The 21,443-nt window shown below is 35.7% G+C and overlaps 1 protein-coding gene across 4 annotated transcripts in view; it reads right to left on the bottom strand.

The window, feature by feature from the left end:
• Window positions 1–21,443, bottom strand: part of LOC106079985 (cilium assembly protein DZIP1L-like) — an 88,368-nt gene that overhangs the window by 51,800 nt on the left and 15,125 nt on the right. For all 4 annotated transcript variants that reach the window (XM_056013167.1, XM_056013169.1, XM_056013170.1 and 1 more), the window contains exon 5: window positions 20,560–20,697. In XM_056013167.1, the coding sequence (XP_055869142.1) occupies window positions 20,560–20,697 (138 nt within the window). The remainder of the gene's footprint in view (window positions 1–20,559; window positions 20,698–21,443) is intronic.

The raw sequence follows: 21,443 nt of genomic DNA, 5'->3' as shown, positions 1-21,443 counted from the left end.
TTTTTACAATTTTAACATCTTATTTTAATTAGCTTAATTTTTTTTTATAGAAAGTACCTAATCTTGTACATGACCGAGTCTGAAAAGAATTGTAGAAACTCCATTGGTTATTAGAAATTTGGCTTCCTTTTGTACTTGTGAAACAAGCTAATGCATTTGTGCTTTTTATGCAATAAAGTTTAAAGTTATGTCACTATGAAACCATTAAATCTGGAACATCATTTGAGGCAACACCAACATGATATAATAGATTGAGATTTGAAATGTTTGATTGAATATCACAAAAGATTTGTGAACATTTTACAATACTTTACTTTGTCAAACTCTAGAAAACTGCACACAGTAGGTAAAAAATAGACTTTGCCAGCCATTGAAGAGGTTATACACAATCCTATATCCGGTGCTTTTTTTTTGTAAAAAACAAAAAGTAGGTGCCGGTACTTAGTGATTAGGTGCCGATACTCAGTAATTGATTGCCTAACTTTAAACTACTAAAAATTAATAATATACGTTAAAATACGAGAAAAATAAATTTTTTTTTTAAAAAAGGTGCCAGTACGCCGTACCGGTGCATATTGTCACAAAAAAGCCCTGCCTATATTTGATATCATGATAAAAATTCCTCTAAGCAACAGTACAGTTCAAATGTGTAATGGTAAGATGAGTTAAGGCGCTGGAAGGTTGTTATGTAATTGCTTGCAAATGACTTACTTCTAAAAAAAAAAAAAAAAGCTGGACTAGTTAACTTTGCCCGATAATATAGTGTGTTATTACTATCATGTTTTTCGTTTCGTTATGAATCAAGAAATCATAAAGAAAAACTTTTTGATCAATGGCTCCATCCCACTGAAGTATGATAATTGTCGAAATGCTTATGTGTGACTTAAACGGTGTGACTATTTTGAGTTCTTGGGTGCTAAAGATCCAAGTTTAAAACCAAAAAAAATAAGCGCGAAACAGACAGTCTATTTAACAGACTTGTTTCATAATTTAATGTGGTTAAATTGCTGCTTTAAGGTGATAACCTAAATTTTGTCAAAACGAAGTCATAATCTCAGTGTTTCTTGTGAGAATTAAATGAATGTAGCATGAATTGGACAGCAAGAATTTTTTTTAACAAGGATTTTTTTTTAATTTTCCAAATTTAACTTTGTCAAACATCATATAATCGAGAAGATACAACATTTAACCTAAATTGAAGCTCAATTTGAAAATTTTATTATCAAATATTTCCACTAATATGTTGTTTTTTTATTAGTCACTTCATTCATGCATATTATATTTTTTGTTTCATTTTAATTTTAATATCATAAATGTATAAACATGGCCTAGAATCTGCCAGAAAAACACATTTGAAGTTTCAAAAAAAATTCAGTGGGTCTACCGAAAACTGGAAAACATGGCAAGGGGTCTACGAGACAAAAAAGTTTGGGAACCACTGTTCTATACCCATATGGGGAGGGGACCCATATGGGAGGGGACCCAAATGAAGGTGACATTCTTATGGTCAGATGTTATTTGCACTGGGGGCTTTAAGCTTTTATGTAACAATAGGATGTCTCTCTTTATTTGCCATAAAGCTTTCACTGCAGATTTGGAATCAGAATATAAAAGGAATATATTGTTACAACATTTAAAGGAGGCAACTCAACGAGGTATGGGAACAAAGATAATACAAAGTTTAATCAACATAGATCACTAAAAAAAACAAGAACCGTTCCAATCTCAATCTTCTCGCACTTCCTCTTCCTCTCTCCCCGTTCATTTAGTCCATCCTCGTGCGCTGGTGCGCAACCATAGAGTCACTACAGAACATGGTCATTACACTGCCCCCTTCTTATGTCTGTTCGTCCCGAACTGACTCTGTTCCTCTCTCCTCTCCACAATACCGATACAACCGATCGACGTGTACCACCTTGCATTTAGTTCGAGGACCCCTCTGGATACGGTATACCACGTCGTTGATTCTCTTCACAATCCGATACGGACCTTCCCAATCCTTTTGTAATTTAGGCGATCTTCCCTTCCTTCTCTTTGGGTTGTACAGCCAAACGAGATCATGCTCTACAAACCCCGTAGAATTGGCTCTTCTATCATATCTGGTCTTCATGAGGTCGCTACTGTCTTTTATCCTACTCCGTGCAAGTGCATGAACCCTCTCAAGTCTCCCCCTAAGTTCTGTTACGTATTCGCTAGCTGTCGTTTGTTTTTCTCCTGGCAAGCCGAATAAGAGGTCTGCTGGCAGCCGAAGTTCCCAACCGAATAATAATTTGGCTGGCGTATAACCAGTGGTTGCATGAACGGCTCCTCTATAAGACATGAGGAATAGAGGAATGTAGTCATCCCAATCGTTTTGCTGTTCTATTGTCATCTTAGCCAAGTGTTGTATCAATGTGCGATTAAAGCGTTCCACCATCCCGTCTGACTGAGGGCGAAGTGGCGTTGTTCGAGTCTTTTCAATTTTTAAGATTTTACAAATCTCTTGGAATAGCTTGGATTCAAAGTTGCGTCCTTGATCTGAATGTAGTTCCATAGGTACACCAAAGCGGCTAATCCAGTGTTCCACTAAAATATCGACTATTGTTGTGGTTTCTTGGTTTGGTATCGCGAAAGCCTCAGGCCATTTACTAAAATAGTCCATTATTACTAGAATATATCTGTTGCCTTTTAGTGTCTCAGGAAACGGGCCAGCTATATCCAGTGCGATTCTTTCGAATGGAACACCTACGTTGTACTGTTGTAGGGGTCCCCTTGTCCGATGTTGCGGGCCTTTGGTTGCTGCACATCGATCACATCTTCTGCACCAATCCTCTACGTCTTCCTTGTACCGACACCAATAAAACCTTTGTCTCACTTTGTTCAACGTCTTGTTAATACCCAAGTGACCACCCGTGGAACCATTGTGCAACTCTTGGAGTACTTCTTAGATTCTAACTTTTGGGAGAACTATTTGTAATCGTGTTGATGTCCCATCAGTAGATTCCCACATTCGCTTAAGAACACCGTTTTCCACTACCATTGAGTCCCATTGTGCCCAGTACGCCTTCATGGCAGCCCCTTTTTCAGCAATGTGTTGCCAATCTGGCCGTTGTCCCTTCTCCTTCCAAACAAGAACGATTGCCAGATCCTTATCTTTCAGCTGATCTTCTCGGATATTCTCATCAGACCAAGGTCCTAAAACATTCAGGTCCAAACGTTGACAATCGATTATCTCTTCCTTTTCCTCAGCTTTCTTACAATGTTTGCATTCTGTTTTGCAAGGTCGTCGAGATAGCGCATCAGCATTCTGGTGAATTAGTCCTTTTCGATGGTGAATTTCAAATTCATAGGTTTGCAGACGTTCGATCCACCTAGCGACCTGACCTTCAGGGCACTTAAAAGAAAGAAGCCATTGTATTGCTGCGTGATCTGTCCTTAAAATAAATTTCTGCCCATAAAGGTACTTATGAAAATGTTTTATTGCATCGACGGCGGCCAGGAGTTCACGTCTTGTGACACAGTAGTTCCTTTCAGCTTTTGACAAACTTCGACTGAAGTAAGCGATGACTCGTTCCGTTCCATCAATCTTTTGGGAAAGGACGGCGCCTATTCCTGTATTGCTTGCATCCGTATCCAAAATGAACGTCATGCCTGGTATCGGATAGGCAAGTATGGAGGATGAGACAAGTGTGTCTTTTAACATTTCAAAGGACTCCTGACACTCCTGTGTCCAGTTGAATGACCTCTTTTGTTCTGTCAATCGATGAAGGGGTGCACATATATTGGAGAAATTTGGCACAAACCGTCTATAGTACGTACAGAGTCCTAAAAAACTTCTTAGTTCTCGAATATTGGATGGTGTAGGCCAACGTTTTACTACCTCAGTCTTGTCAGGATCAGTGCTGATGCCGTCCCCTGATACTATGTGGCCAAGATATTTGACACTCTTCCTGAAAAACGAGCACTTCTTTGGATTGATTTTCATACCCGCATTCCTGATCCGTCCAAAAACTTCATGTAGATTTGCCAGATGCTCTTCAAACATCCTACCAGTGACTATAATGTCATCCAGGTATACAAGACACGTGTTCCAATGAAGTCCCTGTAAAACGCGCTCCATCAATCTTTCAAAAGTGGCGGGAGCATTACAGAGACCAAAAGGCATCACAGTGAACTGCCAAAGACTGTTGCCAGCAGAGAAAGCCGTTTTCTCTTTATCCTCAGGATGCATTCCCACCTGCCAGTATCCGCTCTTTAGATCAAGAGTAGAAAAAATCTGTGATCCAGCAAGCGTATCCAAGGTATCGTCTATTCTTGGGAGTGGATAGCTATCTTTATGCGTGACTTCATTAAGTGCTCTGTAGTCTACACAAAATCGCATGGATCCATCTTTTTTTTTTTACTAGGACAATTGGTGAACACCAAGGGCCATTAGAGGGCTCTATGACCCCTTGCTGTCTCATTTGTTCTATCAGGTCTGTAGCCTCCTGTTGTTTTGCGAGAGGAAGGCGGCGTGGTGGCTGCCGAATCGGTCTATTTATTCCAGTATCAATCCTATGTTGTACCATGTCTGTTCTTCCGCATTCTGACTCATCAGATGGAAAGATGTCTGCAAATTTCATTATCAACTCTTTGGCTTTGCTATACTGCTCTTCAGATAGGTTCTCCTTGGTTTCTGTCAAAAGCCTGGTAATTTGAGGGTTAACCGATTCAGTGGGCGTAAAAGAAACATTGTTAATGTTGCAATTCTTAATTAGGTCAATTGTGTGGCATTTAGCAATGTAACTATCCTTTCGTAGATGCTTCTCCCTCAAACCAAGGTTCATGATTCTGACAGGTACTCTCTGATGATCTTTACCGATCATGACCAGCGTTTTCCCTACAACCACTCCGTCGTAATTGTCTTCTGTTCCTTCGATTAGCGCCGTTCTCAACTTTTCATGTCCGTTCTCTAAGTTTCCCCAAATAATTGATTCAGACTGTGCAGGCAGATTTGTATCCTCTGTCAATAGTATTTTCATCATTCGATTGTTTCCTTCTTCACTATCACCTAACAAAGGAATCTCCACATTTCCATACAACAAAGTTCCTCCGCTAATGTTAATGGAAAATCCAAATTTCTGTAGAAAATCTAGACCTAAAATGCAATCATCAGTTATGTTTGCTATCAAAAATTCATGCACGAATGACTGACACCCAAGCTCAAACTCTAAGTCCGCCAGTCCTTTTATGGGCATCAGTTCTCCACTGGCTGTTTTCAGGGAGAAAAGGCTCACATTTGTAAGGCTGTTTGCGACATTTGGCCGAATGACTGAACGTGAAGCACCAGTGTCTATGAGAAACCGATACTTCCGAATTCCAATCCTTCCTTCTACCATAAGACTCCTACTCTGTCCCAGCACAGCTATTGGAGTGACATTGACAGGGGCTCCCATTTCCTGGATCGCCGGTTTCTGCCCCTTGAAGCCGACGATTGTTAGTTTTCCTGATAGCCATTGGCTCCAAGCCATGCACCCGTTTCTGATCTGTGCTGAGTCGCTTCTTGCTGATTAGGTGTTCTTCTACACATCCTTTGTATATGCCCAGATTCACCACAGTTCCAGCAACGGACCCTGGTCGCACGATGAGCTCCCTGTGACCGGCTTGGCTTATACTCTTCAAGAACCTCCGTCATCCGTCTGAGTACTTGTGTTAAATCTTCTTCCTGAACTTCCAGTCTCCGACCATGATGACTGTTGATGGATGCGTTCTTAGCGGCTTCATAGGACAGAGCGAACACAAGGGCTTCGCTGGCCTTACGCTTGCCACTAACTCTAATAACCTTTTTTAGCTCTGGATCTCGAACGGCATCGATGAAGGCATCAGTGACGATTACTTCGAGGAACTCCTGTGCTGCTGTGGGGTATGCCAGATGGGCAAGTCGTTCAATGTCCGTCTTTAGCTCTTGTAGAGTTTCACTGACCCGCTGTTGTCTGGTCTTCAGCTGGACTCTATAAACTTCCTGTAAGTGCTCGTCCCCGTATCGAAGCTCCATAGCCTGGACGAGAGCAGCATAATCCTGCTGGTTTGGAATGGATTGGAGTACTTCGGAAGCCTTTCCTCTAAGGGCCAGTACTAGAGCGGTCGCTTTTTCCTCCTCGCTGCCCCATTTGTTGACCTTAGCAGCTGCCTCAAACTGTCTTCTGTAGACTGACCAGGAGACGGACCCATCAAACACAGGGGGTTTCATCTTTACAAGCCCTTCGGGTAACATTGATCCTGTATTCATCTTTACAAGCCCTTCGGGTAACATTGATCCTGTATTACTCACCGGCGCCTTGCTGAGCCCTTCTCTAACTTGAACTTTCAGTTCTTCTATGTCTTTTTCTACCACATCGACTCTCTGGTTCATCGTGACCTCCATCGTGGTTATTTTCTGGTTAACCGATACCAATTCAGTCCTGATACCTGAATCGAGTGTGTCTATTTTGTCCTGCATGGTTCTAATCCCTATATCAAGTGTATCCATCTTTTCCTGCATCTTACCTAGGAGTTCCATCTTTTCCTGCATCTTACCTAGGAGTTCAGTCATATCTGGCCCTACTTCGAATTGATAACTGTCCGGGTCTTCTTCTTCCTCAATCAGGGCCTGCCGGAGACGAGCTGTAAGTGTCTCCTTGCTACCACCAAGCTTTAGACCTCGATACCGAAGTTCTTGTTTTAGTTCTTTAATCAAGAGTTGGTCTAGTTGTTTCATAATAGGGGAAGCCATTACTAACTTACCTCCCGTTCGTTGAGTCGCCTATAATCCCACTTCTGATACCAATGTTACAACATTTAAAGGAGGCAACTCAACGAGGTATGGGAACAAAGATAATACAAAGTTTAATCAACATAGATCACTAAAAAAAACAAGAACCGTTCCAATCTCAATCTTCTCGCACTTCCTCTTCCTCTCTCCCCGTTCATTTAGTCCATCCTCGTGCGCTGGTGCGCAACCATAGAGTCACTACAGAACATGGTCATTACAATATATATCATGAGGAGAGTACCCCCCCCCCCATTTTAAAAAATGACAACCCCCCCCCCCAGTGGAATTTTATGACTGATTTTTTGCTTACATTTTGTTTATTTTAGGTGAGATTTTAATGTTAGACTATCCCTTGCCCCAACACAACCAAAGGGGGTTTGAGATTATCTTCTATACTGCAAAAAATAATGTAAACAACAGTCACCAAATTCCATGAGCGTAGCCAAGAGGGGTTTTGAGTTTAAAAACTCCCTCAAGCTGCGTTTGAAACTAAAAACCACCTCTTCAATATAAAATTAAGGCAAACTACAGTCACAAAATTCTATGAGCATAAACAAGGGGTGTTTTGAGTTTACCCCCCCCCAGAGGCTGTTTTTTTTTTTTGTTTAAAAAACCCTCCAGATCGTTTTGAGTTTAAAACCCCCCTCTAGAGGGTTCAGTATTATTCTATCTAAAGCAAACAACAAAATATGCTTTTTTTTCATTTAAAACACCAGAAATAATGCTTGGCGCATCCCGCTAGTAGGGGAAGCTCACAGGGCTCCCCCACCCAGACCCCCTGGCTGGCAAGGGCGGGGTGGCTACAGTGTCTAGTCTTTCCGCTAATTCCAGGAAAAACCTATTCTAGGGTACAATAAACATCCAAAAGAATGAAGGGTTGGATTGTAAAAAAGATCAATTACACACGCACATACACACACACACGCACGTAAATATATAATAACTATTTTCCTTCTTTACTAAGCCTCACCCAATGTTACCTATTAATAGTAAATACTACATAGTTTCGAAATATTATTTAAAAAATGGAGATTTTTAGTGAAAAAATGGTATACATATTTAATTTTAAGAAACAAAGCGATTCACTTTAAGATGACAAAAGTAACCAGTTACTTTTCTAGTTTTTTTTTTAACATCTTGTTTTGTTTGTTTTACATGTTTCGGATGTTCCTTCAGAGTTGAAGATAATCACTTCCTAGTCCAAACCTCCCGCAGGACGACGGGGGATGGGAGCGGGCAGGGTTTGAACCCTGGACCATCGATAAATCTGAACGACAGTCCAGCGCGCAAACCGCACGACCAGGCAGCCATCTAATGGACCTCATTCACCATTTTGCCACGTGGTTCTCTATATCTTCTATACAAATTATGCAATCCATAAAGGCTATCACGTGATAAGTAATTTTCATTGTTTTATAAATATTATCTCATGGCTAAATGTTGTTTGATTAACGATTGGTGAATGAGGTCCATTGTTAAGGCTAGACAGACATACCACACAAAACTAATATCAGCTTTTCTTCTTTTGTAATTGCATAACTTAATAGGCCACTGCAACCTATGCAACCGCACTTTCAAAGGACCCGCGCTAATTCAAGGTGTATAAATTCTTAAATTAAACCATTTTATAACTTTAAACAGATTTCCCGCGCCCTGTCGATTTACCAGGAGCTCCTGGAAATCTCCAGAAATTGCAAAATATACGAAAAAGTCCTTAAAATATACAGAAATATATAAACAAAAGTTGTAATTTTGGGGTATCACTCAATATGGAAAACACCAATCCAATGTGGGATAAATAAAAACGGCATTAAGCATATACGTAATTGTGTAATCTAGTGAAAGAAGCTTCTCGTGCATCAAACTAATGAAGAATTACCTACGGTCAACAATTCTCAAAGATAGATTGAAACATTTGGTAATTCTTGCTATTGAGTGGGATCTATGTAGGAAACAGAATTTTTAAGATATACTGTATGACTTTGCTACACGCAAGGCTCGTAAAGTAATTCTGTACGTAGTAAAGAATAAATAAAATGCAAATATGAATTTATTTTCTAATACAAACTAATAAATTTCACTTATTGTCCGCTTCCCTACCCAAACTTGGCATCGCGAAATCTGTTTCGCATAGGGCCCCACAATGCTTAAGTCCGTCCCAGCTATTTAGTGACGGGTGAATATACATAGAAGATTACTTGTTCTCTTTCCATGACTTCTTGGTAACAATGGTTAAGTTCAGCACTGCTATTTAGTGTTTGTAAAATGTTTGTTTGTAAAATGTTTTACATGTTTCGGATGTTCCTTCAGAGTTGAAGATAGTTTACTTCTTAGTCCAAACTTCCCGCAGGACAAAGGGGATGGTGGTAGCGGGCAGGGTTTGACAGTCCAGCGTGCAGCCATCCGTTGCGATGTATGAATACCCGCTTGTTCTCTCCCCCCCCCCCTCTTGTTTTTTCATGGGGTGACTATCCACAGAAATAAGAGAGTGATCTTTCCTTTACTACTTGCTCATCCAAAATTGTTGAGCAAAGAAGAGAATTATATATATTGTTACGAATCTCACTATCCAGGCTCTCTGCAAACTGCACCATACACCACCAACTTAAAGAACTTGACAACTCAGGGCTCCAAAGTAACGTAAAGGTTTAATGTCCATAAATAACAGCCAATACTGTACAATTGGCAACATGTAACACAGGCTGTACAAATATCTCTCCGTATCAACTGTACCGCCGTATTAACTCTGGCACTGGCCTCTCCGTCTCGTTCCGGGCTTGCACTGGGTTCAACAGTTCAGGACTGACTTCACACATTAGGCTCGTTGTGTCGGACTCGATCACAGACCAAGATCAAGACGCCAGTCGTCTCAACTGTACTTGACAGTACTCCGCACTGAACCGTCGTAATGCTCCGTACAGAACCACACTGCTGAACTGTGCTGTAGTCAACCGGACTGTAGTGAACCGGGCTCTGAACCGTCTTGACTGTGAGACCTCCGCTCTTTATATAGGGTCCCTGCTGGCCTTATAGAACCGGGCAGAACGTCGCTGGACCATTCTGGGTGGTCAGATGACTACTACTCTCGTGACGCTCCTGAGCTCTGTTCCCGACATCGATCTTTCCCGAACCGTCGTGTTAACACTCGTCTCGGCTGACCATGGTAACTCTTCACGGTTGACAGCTCATCTAGCGATGGCTTGGGGCGATTTGCGTCGGCTGACTACACTCACACCACTACCCCCATCTGTGCCACCACCAGGTTTATAACAATATAGAAGCGTTATATAATTATTATTATTTTCTGTCTCAGCTCAAATAAATAAGATATATGTAATAATTTCCCCCAAAAAAATTTTAAGTTTTTAAATGTGAATCTAACATCGTTAAACAATGGAGACAGAAAAAAAAAATCACAAAAGTCATCCAACAGTCTATTATGTAAAATGGCTCTTAGCTGACCCACCTATGCTGACACCACAAAACATTTTTATAAGTTTTTATTCATAAAATGCACCCATAATTTATTATTACATCTCGCATTTGAATAAAATAATTTATAAATAATTTTTTTGTTAAATTTAGATGAATGGTTGGTGGTAAAAAAAACAGTTTAATTATGAGGAATTACTTTTTTTTTCCAGAACAGTGAACCTCCACAGCATTGTATAGGCAGTAAACAGTGATTACGTGATGTAATGGTAGATTGTCAATTTTTAACGTCCCCCGAAAGGGAAAAAGACGCTATTAGTTTTGTGTGGCCTATCTGTCCGTCCGTCCGTCCCGTTTAGATCTCAGAAACTAGAAGAGAAAATGAAAATCGGACATCATGATATTTAAGATCATTCAAAGTTCTGATGCAACTGCTAATTTTTTCTTTTCCGAAAGTGAACCATCTAATTTTTTAAATTATATATGCAAGCAGATTTTTTTAAAAATTACATCACTTTTCAATGAAAAACTTTTTCTAAAAGGTCATGGATTTCTTCATTAATAAATCAAGCTTCATTCATAGATACGAGCATTGGTACACAAATTTCGCATCTAAGGTCACAATGGTAAAACTGTCAATGGATCATTATAAAAGTTTTTTAAAAAAGAATTTTGATCCGAACTTCGTTTTAGTTATAATTAAGTTTCAAAAATAACTAACTACTTTTATAGCACGCACTTTTGACATATCCTCATTATAGGGGCATACACTTGACAGTCTAAATAAGACTAAATAGAGCCCAGATCTAGATATATTTATAATATATAATATATATATTATAAATGTATTGATAATTTGAACAAAATTTTAATTATTAAGGCAATAACTTAGGCCTATCTTCTGACAGCTTAGGGGTGCAGATTTATTTTTTATTATGTAAACAATAGTATCACATTAAGAAATGACTCGGATACAAACAGCCTACACCATTACCCAGCATAACAAAAGGCCTACTATTGTACTTTGTACTATTCATGATCATAACATTGCCCTAGGGCTAGGTCTAGTAATTTAAAGATTAACATGTAAATTCATGCGAGTTCTGGTCTAAAGTCTAGATTACTCTAGATATAGTAGATTCTATAGACTCTATATGATATATCAAGATTCTATATCTAGTTCTAGATCTAGATATAAATATAGATCTAGTTAAGATCTAGATATAGAATTAGATTTTATTAGAATAATTAGATCTACTCTAGACCTAGATCTAGAATCTAGACTTAGATTTAGAATGAATAATTTAGATCTATTTGAACTATTTCTAGATCAAGGCTTAGATCTAGAATCTAAATTTAGATCTAAAACTAGATCTAGATCTACTAATCTAGCTAATCTAGCTAGATCTATGTCTAGTTTGTATGACAAATGACAATGGAGATATTAATTTTTATTTGCGAGGGGAAAGTCTTTTTTTTTTTTCGTGCTGCCAATTCATCTAATTTTGTTAGAAGAATAAATCTTTTTTAGTTTCTCTTTATTACATGAAACATGTTATTAATTCTGAATGTATGGCTAGGTTAATAATTATTAGTTTAAAAAATATAAATGTAGACTAAATGAATATAAGGAGATGCTGTGACTGAGGGGTAAAGCACTAGGAACCAGAAGTCCCGTGTTCGAATCCTGGTGAAGACTCTAGGTCAGGGGTGGGCAAATTACGTGACGCTGGCCACATGCGGCCTGCTGGCCACATACAGCCTGCCGGAGTGTTTTATGCGGCCTGCGAACACCTACAAAAATCAGGTGTACTCACGGATTATGCAAATGCATAATATATTAGAAATAAATATTTATAAATATCTATATAAATTATTGAAACTTGTGACTTTTATCACTCCTGATGAAGAGGCTAAAGAAACATTGTCCCTACAAGTCATTCTAAAAAGTTTAAAGTAACCCAATATTTTTATTTCAAAAAATTTAGTCAAAGATACAAACTTATTTATTAATATTATGAAGAATTGTGTTGAATGTGTTAAGTTAGCATGGAACAAAACGGCAAGTGTAACAACTGATGGAGTCAGTGTTTTGACTGAGAAAAAATTAATTAAAGAACAATATGGCAATCATAAACTAAACTGCATTGAATATCAAACATAGTATTGACCCAATTATCTCAGTGATCAAACTTATCAGAGTTAGAGGTCTTAACCAGTGCAGGGAAATACTTAAAGATTTGGAAACAAAAAAATTTCAATGTTTGGTACCACATTAGTATCCGCTGTTTTAACACGAACAGGGTGTTGAGAAGAATATGGAATCTCAAGAAAGAAATTGTTATGTTCCTTGAAGAACATGGACTGTGACTTCGTTACTAATATTTCTAATGAAATAGGAAGACAGACTTCTCGTTTTACATCGGAAGTGTTCCAATGGTTTGTTTTCACTTGAAATGTATGTGCATGTTAAATCATTTCAACCAGAGCTTTCACATCTCTCAAAGCAAGCAAGGGAAAACGGGTTTTGTCATTTTCTTTTGCTGAAAGGTGAAACTATTTCTCGTGAAATGGCTAAAATATATAAGACTTATTTTGGGTTCCTTGATTCCTCAAAGTTGGTGCCATAGAGTAGAAACCCTAATTCTGTATTGTATATGTTAATTCCATATTGTGAATCTTATTCACAACCCATGTTGCACTAAGGTGAACACTTTTGACCTTAGGTGAACCAGAGAGTTAAAGGCAGTCAGTCCACATAGAGATCTTGTAGCAAGCACTTGTATTGAGTCACTTAAGATATAAGCAGTAGAGTTAGATGTTTAAAGTAGTTGGTTATAGAATAAGTACTAAGTTGTGATATTCGTATATTACTGTTGGATTAATACTGACCATTCCTGGGTCAAATTGTATGGTGTATTCACTATGTGGTGTTATATTAAACTTATTGTGTCTGCTACACCCAGCGTCATTTCATTATTCTGAGATCTGTAACAAGAACCCAATGTCACCACCAAGCCTACATTGATAACCACAGCCACATTCATAACATATAAAATAAACCAGTGACATTTATGGTGTCAGAAGCGGCCGAAAACGACATTTATGACAGCATTGTTCAAAGTCACTTTAACATGATATGCTGAGACAACCTGCGTGGATGAAACTAGACAACCCTGATCTTACAACCTGTGTGGGTGAAACTAGACAACCGTGATACTACAACCGGTGTGGGTGAAAATCTAGTACTACAAGTCATTCAAGTCATCGTTTGAAGACAGCTGATATATGGTCAGTCGAAGTAGCTGACATATTCAAGAATCATCTACATCGAGTGCTCGTCATAATTCTAATGACACATTCCTATTGTCGCTGTCTAACAGCACATTTAATAAGAGAGCGCTCTTACTCTTAGACCTCTCTTGTCGTCACTACCTAAGGTCATTTTTAGTTATGTATATTTGTTTCAGCAACTGTACGAAACAGTGGATTACCTATCAAGCACATGAATTATTTATTGGATTACTTGTCAACTATATGAATTGTTTAATGGATTATCTGTCAAACATATGAAGTATCTATTGGATTACTATTGTTCAAGAACTTGAGTACCGTATCATTTAACATTGTACTGTGAATTTAACAAGTGGATTACTTATGAACTGTACCATTGTGCTGTGGATTTAGCAAGTGAATTACTTATGAACTGTACCGTTGTGCTGCGGATTTAGCAAGTGGATTACTTACGAACTGTACCGTGGACATATTTTATGTGGAGCATCACCGGAACTTTATGTACAAGTCAAGCATCAAGTGAATATTTAAGGGAAGTAACTTTAATTACCCTTTAGTATTAATGAATATTGATTAGTTCTCTTTGAACTACACCACAATTTTTTTTCATTGTTTACATTTGTATTTATATATACATTTGACTTTAGGGACTAAATTTAATTATCTATTGAGTCTGAGCATTTATATTTTTTTTCAAGTAAGCATCCAGGTATTGGTAGGGACTCTTTAGATAAAGTAAATACTTGATCGTATAGCTGTATTAGTTAAGTTTGTATTTCGTCAAGTATCTATCATATTGTTAAACTCTTGTATTGATATTGTCTTGTTTACATTTGTTGAATTTCTTTTTGCGTCATTGTTACTTACTTACTCATTGTAATTCTTTTGTCTACTATTTCTACTATCTTGTAATGTCTCTTTAAAGCAGACTGTTTAGTATCTATAGTGTATTTATATTTGTCTAATTACTTATTAATATATATATTTATTTTACTTCTTATTTCAACCTATTTTTTATTATTATCAACACTACACTACACACTTGATACACTATGTGATATATTTTGATTTGAGATTGACAAGATTTATATTGTATATACTCTTCAAACACATTCAACTATTTTGATACTATTGATACATTGATCACTATTTATCAGACTAATAAGGCTCACATAATTGTGAATTACTTGTTGCAATAAACTTTTACATTGCAAGTGGAGATACTAAAAATACATAATCACATAATTGATCAGTAAAGTATTACATTATGAACTAGACAAAGTACCAAGAATAACTTAAGATACCTCATAACCTCAATTGTTTCGCACAAAATATATATCTACTATTACCTGTAATTACTATTTGAGCAATAATAAGTATTTATTGTACAATATTTCATTTACAAATATCTAGTACACATATCTATTAATTAACTATATTACTAATTTGAATCTTTGAAAATGGCTGAGTATGAAAAACTAATAGAGATAGTGGAAAAACTAAAGTTAAAAGAAGATGATAGAGCTGCATTCATTAAAATTGAAATAGATAGAATTAGAGTAGAAAAAGACAAGCAACGGGAAGAAAGGCTACATGAAAGAAGACTGAGAGAGAAAGAACAAGAAAACTTAGAGAAAGAAAAAGAACGCCAGCATGAAATAAAATTAAAAGAACATGAAGAAAAAATGGCAAAACTAGCAAAAGAAAATAAAGACAATTCAGCAAGTCAAACTTCATCTCATCATCAGTATCACAGCAAATTTAGGAACTTTGACCCAAAAGAAGACACATTGGAAAATTTCATTATTCAATTTGAATACATCTGTCAAACAGCAAATATGAATAGTGCACAAATGGCTCAACAACTTCTAGCTAACCTAAGAGGTGAACCACTAAACATCATCGACACACTAACTAGGGAGCAAAGAAAAGACTACAACACAGTAAAACAAAGACTAATTGAACATTTTGGCAAAACGGAGGAGCACTATCGAAAACTTTTTAGGGAAATAAAACTAGCAAAGAATACAGATTTAAAAAGAACAATACATGACATGCGCCAGAACATGACAAAGTGGCTACAACTCGCAAACTGTAACTTAGATGACCCCAAACAGATCTTAGATTTTTTTCTCATTGAGAATGTGTTAATAAATGTTACAGATGCAGCATTCTCATTCCTGAAGGAGAGAAAAATAAAAAATGAAGCTGAATTGATATCAAACTTAACAACATACAAGGACTCCCACCCAAACATCACCATTGACAAAAGGGAATTGTACAATGTAGCTGCAACAGTGACAGAAAACCATCCAAGAACTACAAATAAATTTAAATATGCCAAGAGCATACAATGTTTTTTCTGTGGCATATTGGGTCACACCAAAGCAGAGTGCAGAAAGAGAATGGCATCAGAAAAACAGCAATATGTAAATAGAAACCATAAATATGGAAGAGATAACAGAACCTTCCAGAGCTTCAGTCCTAACTATAATAGATCCTATCAACAACAATATAACAGAAGAACATGGCAAAGCTACAGTCCAACTAACAGTAGATCACATCAAACAAACAGAAGATGGCAAAACAACAGAATGTCTAGAAGAGATCAATTTCAAGATAGACAACATACTTACCACAATAACAATCATACCAGACAAAACATGGCAGCTGTAGCAACTGAAAGACCAATAGAATATGAAACAGTAGCATATATACAGACAAAGGTAGCCAAATTAAAAGTGTATCCTGCCTATGTGGATGGCATTAAGGTATATGCATTACGTGACAGCGGCTGCACCTCAATCATTGTGAAGAAATCACTAGTAAAACCTGAACAGATACTTGAAGACAAGGTCACACTGACTTATGCAAATAAAGACTTATGGGAAGTATGTGAAACAGCATTAGTTTTCATTGAATCACCATGGTTCACTGGTCAATACAAAGCCATAGTAATGAACAACCCAGCTGAAGAACTAATTATAGGGAACATAGAGAATATAGTTGAACTATCAGAAGAAGCCTTAGTAAAATGGGCCAATAGTGTAAATCAAGAAAACATTGAGTTAGCATCAACTACTAATTCACATGAGTACAACAATGTCAGTATACATGAAGGAACTAAAGATAATCAGTCAATTACAAATAAAATAGATGTAGAATGTCAAACTCATTTGCTAACAGAAGCATCTAAACTAAATAAAGATTGCCAAACAATTAACACACAAACAAATGATAGTGAAATACAAACAGATGAAATACAAATAGATGATAAAGATAAAGCTGAAAAACAAGAAATACAAAATGACATTAACACTAGCTCACCTAAAGTAATAATAACAGAAGAAATATTAGCCTTGACATTTAAAAACAGCAAACAGATAGAAGTATATGATCTAGAAGTCAATTATCAGGATGTTGTATGCATAGTTGATGAAGAATCCACAATCACTTTTGTAGAGCCCAATTTAGTAGAAAAAGAAGATTATTTGAATGATATAGCCATTGTAACCTTACCAAACTCTAGAAAGATAGAATGTAAAACTGCCATTGCTGAAATCAAATCACCATTTATAAAAGGGAAAATAAAAGTTGTAGTACTTGAAAATATTATCAGTCCAGTAATTATTGGATCTTATCCAAAAGTTAAAGTGCATCAAAAGCCAGTAATACATAAAACAATATGGTTTTATGACCTGTCTGATTCTGATTTTCAGAAAGAAATTTTTCAAATAGTACAAGATATAACTTGTGATTTTGGATATAAAAAAGTTTGGAAACATCCAGAACTTGGAGAGTCAATGTGGGTACAAATAAAAAACTTTGGCCATTACAAAGAGTTATTACATAAAATATACGGAACACCAATTAAGGGACTCACAATTAACATCAGTGTTGTTGACTTAATACATCGCATCTGGTAAACATTGAGCATTATTCTGTAAACATTGAGCATTATTTTGTAAATATTGAGCATTATTTTGTAAACATTGAGTACTATTTGTAAACATTGAACTAGAACTAAGACTTCATTTTTTTAAAAAAAAACTCTATTTGTAAACAAACTTTGGAATTTGATTACTACATTGTAACCAACAATTTTTTTTTCACATTCTTTTGTCAACAAGAATAACATTTTTGTACTCAACAATGTAAACAAACATTGAATTTTTTCCAACTTATTCAGTACCTAGCTTAATTTTTTTTCCATACAATGTAAACATTATTTTTCTCATTGTATTGAGAACAACTGTGACAAATTTTTTTTTCTACAGCTATTGTAAACAAGATTGGAATTTTTTTACTATGTCATTTATCACAATTATATAACTTAGTCACATTTTTCAATACTATTGAAAAAAGGAGATTGATTCATAATGTAACTTATTTATTTAATGTCAATTAGTGTAATCAAATATTGACATACACTTGTATTTTTTTGAAAACATTTTTGTCAAACTATTCGTATGGACTATATTTTTTGTAACAATCATTGATGTAAACAAGAAGATTGTTATACAAACTTTTTGATATTTCAAGTACTGAAAGAGACACTTGATAGTATTTTTTAAATTGGACTTGCATTTTTTTTTTCACAACAGATTAAAATAAATACAACTAAACCATTATGATGTTATGCTTGTATATATATGCTTGAACAAATTAATGTAAACTCAAAGATTGTATCACAACTGACACATTTTCTCAGTTGAATTTCTTTTGACAAAAGAGTTTTTTGAACTTTGTACACAATAATTATTTGATAAACAATGTAACATTAAACTTTTGCCATTACTAGCTACAAATTATTTGAACTGGCATATGGAGAAATACTTAATTGAAACATAAGATGCATGTAAAAACACTATGAAGGATATTTATTTATTTTGATTTGATGTTCATACTTTTGATCCAATATTTTGATACTTGAATTACACATATTTACTTGTGTAATATTAATGCACAACAATTTTTTATGGAGATATCAAACCTCATATTGAAGTAAACAGATACATTGAATTTGTAACAATGATCATTAATCAATTTGATCTTGAATTTTGACACATATTTTGAATTTTTCTATACTTATCACTTACATATTGAGACTTACTTGTAACATTTTCTACATGATTTGTACATATTGTACTATTGGTGTTAAAAAAAAAAAAAACCAGACTTCTAACATTTCTATAGTGTCAAAGATTTTTTTATAAATAGATATTGTGAATAAAAAACTTGTATTAATTTTTCACATTGTGACATAGGAGATTGTCATTGAAATTTTTGTCACACTTTGCACATATTATTATGAAAAGACTTGTAAATATTGAACACATTTGAACATTGATGTATATATTAGAACCAGATGTAAAGAATTATTTGGGATGTTAAGTATTTGACTCAGAGAATTATTTGAATTGCCTTACAAGAATATGATGAATTAGAGAATTTCGCCCTTGCATGAATTTTTTTTGATTCAGCAAATATTTTGTGTAACACTGTCATATTATATATATTTTATTGCAAGTTTGTAGTTATATTTGAACTCAGCAATTGTACATTTCATAGACCCCAAGAATTCCAATTGATCCTACTTATGATAATTATGTCGTCAAGCTGAAAAAAATTTCTTCAAAATTTTTTTCAAAAGGGGGGTGATAGGTAATGTCACCACCTCAAAGTTGGTGCCATAGAGTAGAAACCCTAATTCTGTATTGTATATGTTAATTCCATATTGTGAATCTTATTCACAACCCATGTTGCACTAAGGTGAACACTTTTGACCTTAGGTGAACCAGAGAGTTAAAGGCAGTCAGTCCACATAGAGATCTTGTAGCAAGCACTTGTATTGAGTCACTTAAGATATAAGCAGTAGAGTTAGATGTTTAAAGTAGTTGGTTATAGAATAAGTACTAAGTTGTGATATTCGTATATTACTGTTGGATTAATACTGACCATTCCTGGGTCGAATTGTATGGTGTATTCACTATGTGGTGTTATATTAAACTTATTGTGTCTGCTACACCCAGCGTCATTTCATTATTCTGAGATCTGTAACAAGAACCCAATGTCACCACCACGCCTACATTGATAACCACAGCCACATTCATAACATATAAAATCAAACCGGTGACACTATTTCTCGTGAAATGGCTAAAATATATAAGACTTATTTTGGGTTCCTTGATTTTGGAATGTCAAAAACGTCAAAAATTTGGATCCAGTTTTCAATCCCCTCAGCTTAGCATTTAATGCAGAAGCTAATTCAGCTCCAGAAGACATACCTCAAAGCAAATTATGACCTGTAAGAGAAGTTAGGGTCAGTCATTTCTTCCACAGGGGCTTTTTGGATACCCGAAGCTGTATTTCCACACTTTAAAAAAACTTTACTGCTAAACTTTCACAATATTTGGGTGCACATACATCTGTGAAACAGCATTTTTTCTTGTTTGAAAATAAACAAGTGTAAGAACAGGTGGATGCAATCAACATCAAAATGATAACAACTAGTAAGCTAGTTCAACAGTTTCAAAACGTTTTGCAGAGTGTAAACAGTTAATTACTTTACATTAAGTACAACTAACTGTAGATTTGTGGTGAATTGTTTTGATGTAAAAAGACAAAGATAAAATAAAATAAAATAAAAATATTCGTAAAATGAGTTTTAGATATTGTTAACTCTTGTTGCAATTCCTCTATTGCTAGTGTAAAAAAATGAAATGTAAATGCATAATACAGTATAAATGTGAATTAAAAGACATTATACACAGTTAGCTAGTGATTTTTCTATTTTGTAAGTACATGCGGCCCCCCATTCCCCAATTTTTTTTTATGCGGCCTTGAAAGAAAAAGGTTGCATACCTGCACTAGGTGGACCATTTCAGGGGCCGATTTTGAGTTTGTGTTTCCACAAAAACTGTCTTTGTAACCTTGTTCTTCTTAGTTACATAAATTGGTGAACTCTACTTCAAGATCTTAGAGGTCAAAGAGATGGTTCATTTTTTGTTTATCAAACCTTCCATTGTCCAGCAAGATAATTTTTCTATAAAGATTTGTTTTACCTTATTGTAGCTTTCATTGCCAGCATACATTAGTTGCTGCTGAGCTATCAATAGTTTTTTTCTTCTATGACTTTCCTTTTTAACTTCAGCTAATTCTTTCTGCAGGTCATCAATATCCTTTTTGGCCATTGCAACTTTCTGCCAGAGTAAAAAAAATTACAATTATACTTTAGGGTGTGTAATCTAAATATAACTACTAACTGAAATATATTTAGTAAGTGAAAATATTTTTATCTGGAATAAAATTTTTCAAGTTAAGTTTGAGTTTTTAGTTTTTGGCACAATTTAGGCCATGTTGTGCCCGTAATCCTTCAAGGATTACTCTCCTTTACAAGAGCTAAATTCCATACATTAAATCATTAAAAACAAGGTCTATTTACATTAAAAGGGATGAATAAATGTTGAATTTTTATCCTAGCTATAAATCCAGCTTTGAATATTAACTAATCAAAATGGCAATGTTTAAAAAAATATATTTCAAGTAAAAGACATTGTTTCATCTTCTAAGTAAGACCTCTTGCAATGTATACCATTTTTGCAAAGTGTCTGCAACATATTGACTTAAAAATTTATAAAGAAGACATTTCAAAATGCAATTTTTCAAATTTCTTATGTCAGAACATTTCTCATTTGAAGTAGACATTCTATTTTGTCTTCGCCAACATGATTGTATCCATCTTTCTCACTTCATAACAGCTGATTTTTTTCAAAATGTTATGCTATCATTCTGTTAATGTCTATTAGGGTTGCATCAGAGTGGATCTCCTTCTAAGAAAAACACTTTAAAAAAGCATGAGAAAGCAAATTTGAACAAAATGTCATTTATTTATTAATTTTTCTGCTATCAATAACACTTATCCCGCATGGGAGACGACCGCATACCA

The sequence above is a fragment of the Biomphalaria glabrata genome, chromosome 15 (genome assembly GCF_947242115.1).
Source record: "Biomphalaria glabrata chromosome 15, xgBioGlab47.1, whole genome shotgun sequence".
Classification (NCBI taxonomy): Eukaryota; Metazoa; Mollusca; class Gastropoda; family Planorbidae; genus Biomphalaria; species Biomphalaria glabrata.
Note: the sequence above shows the minus strand (reverse complement) of the source record. Positions and strands in the feature narration are given on the sequence as shown.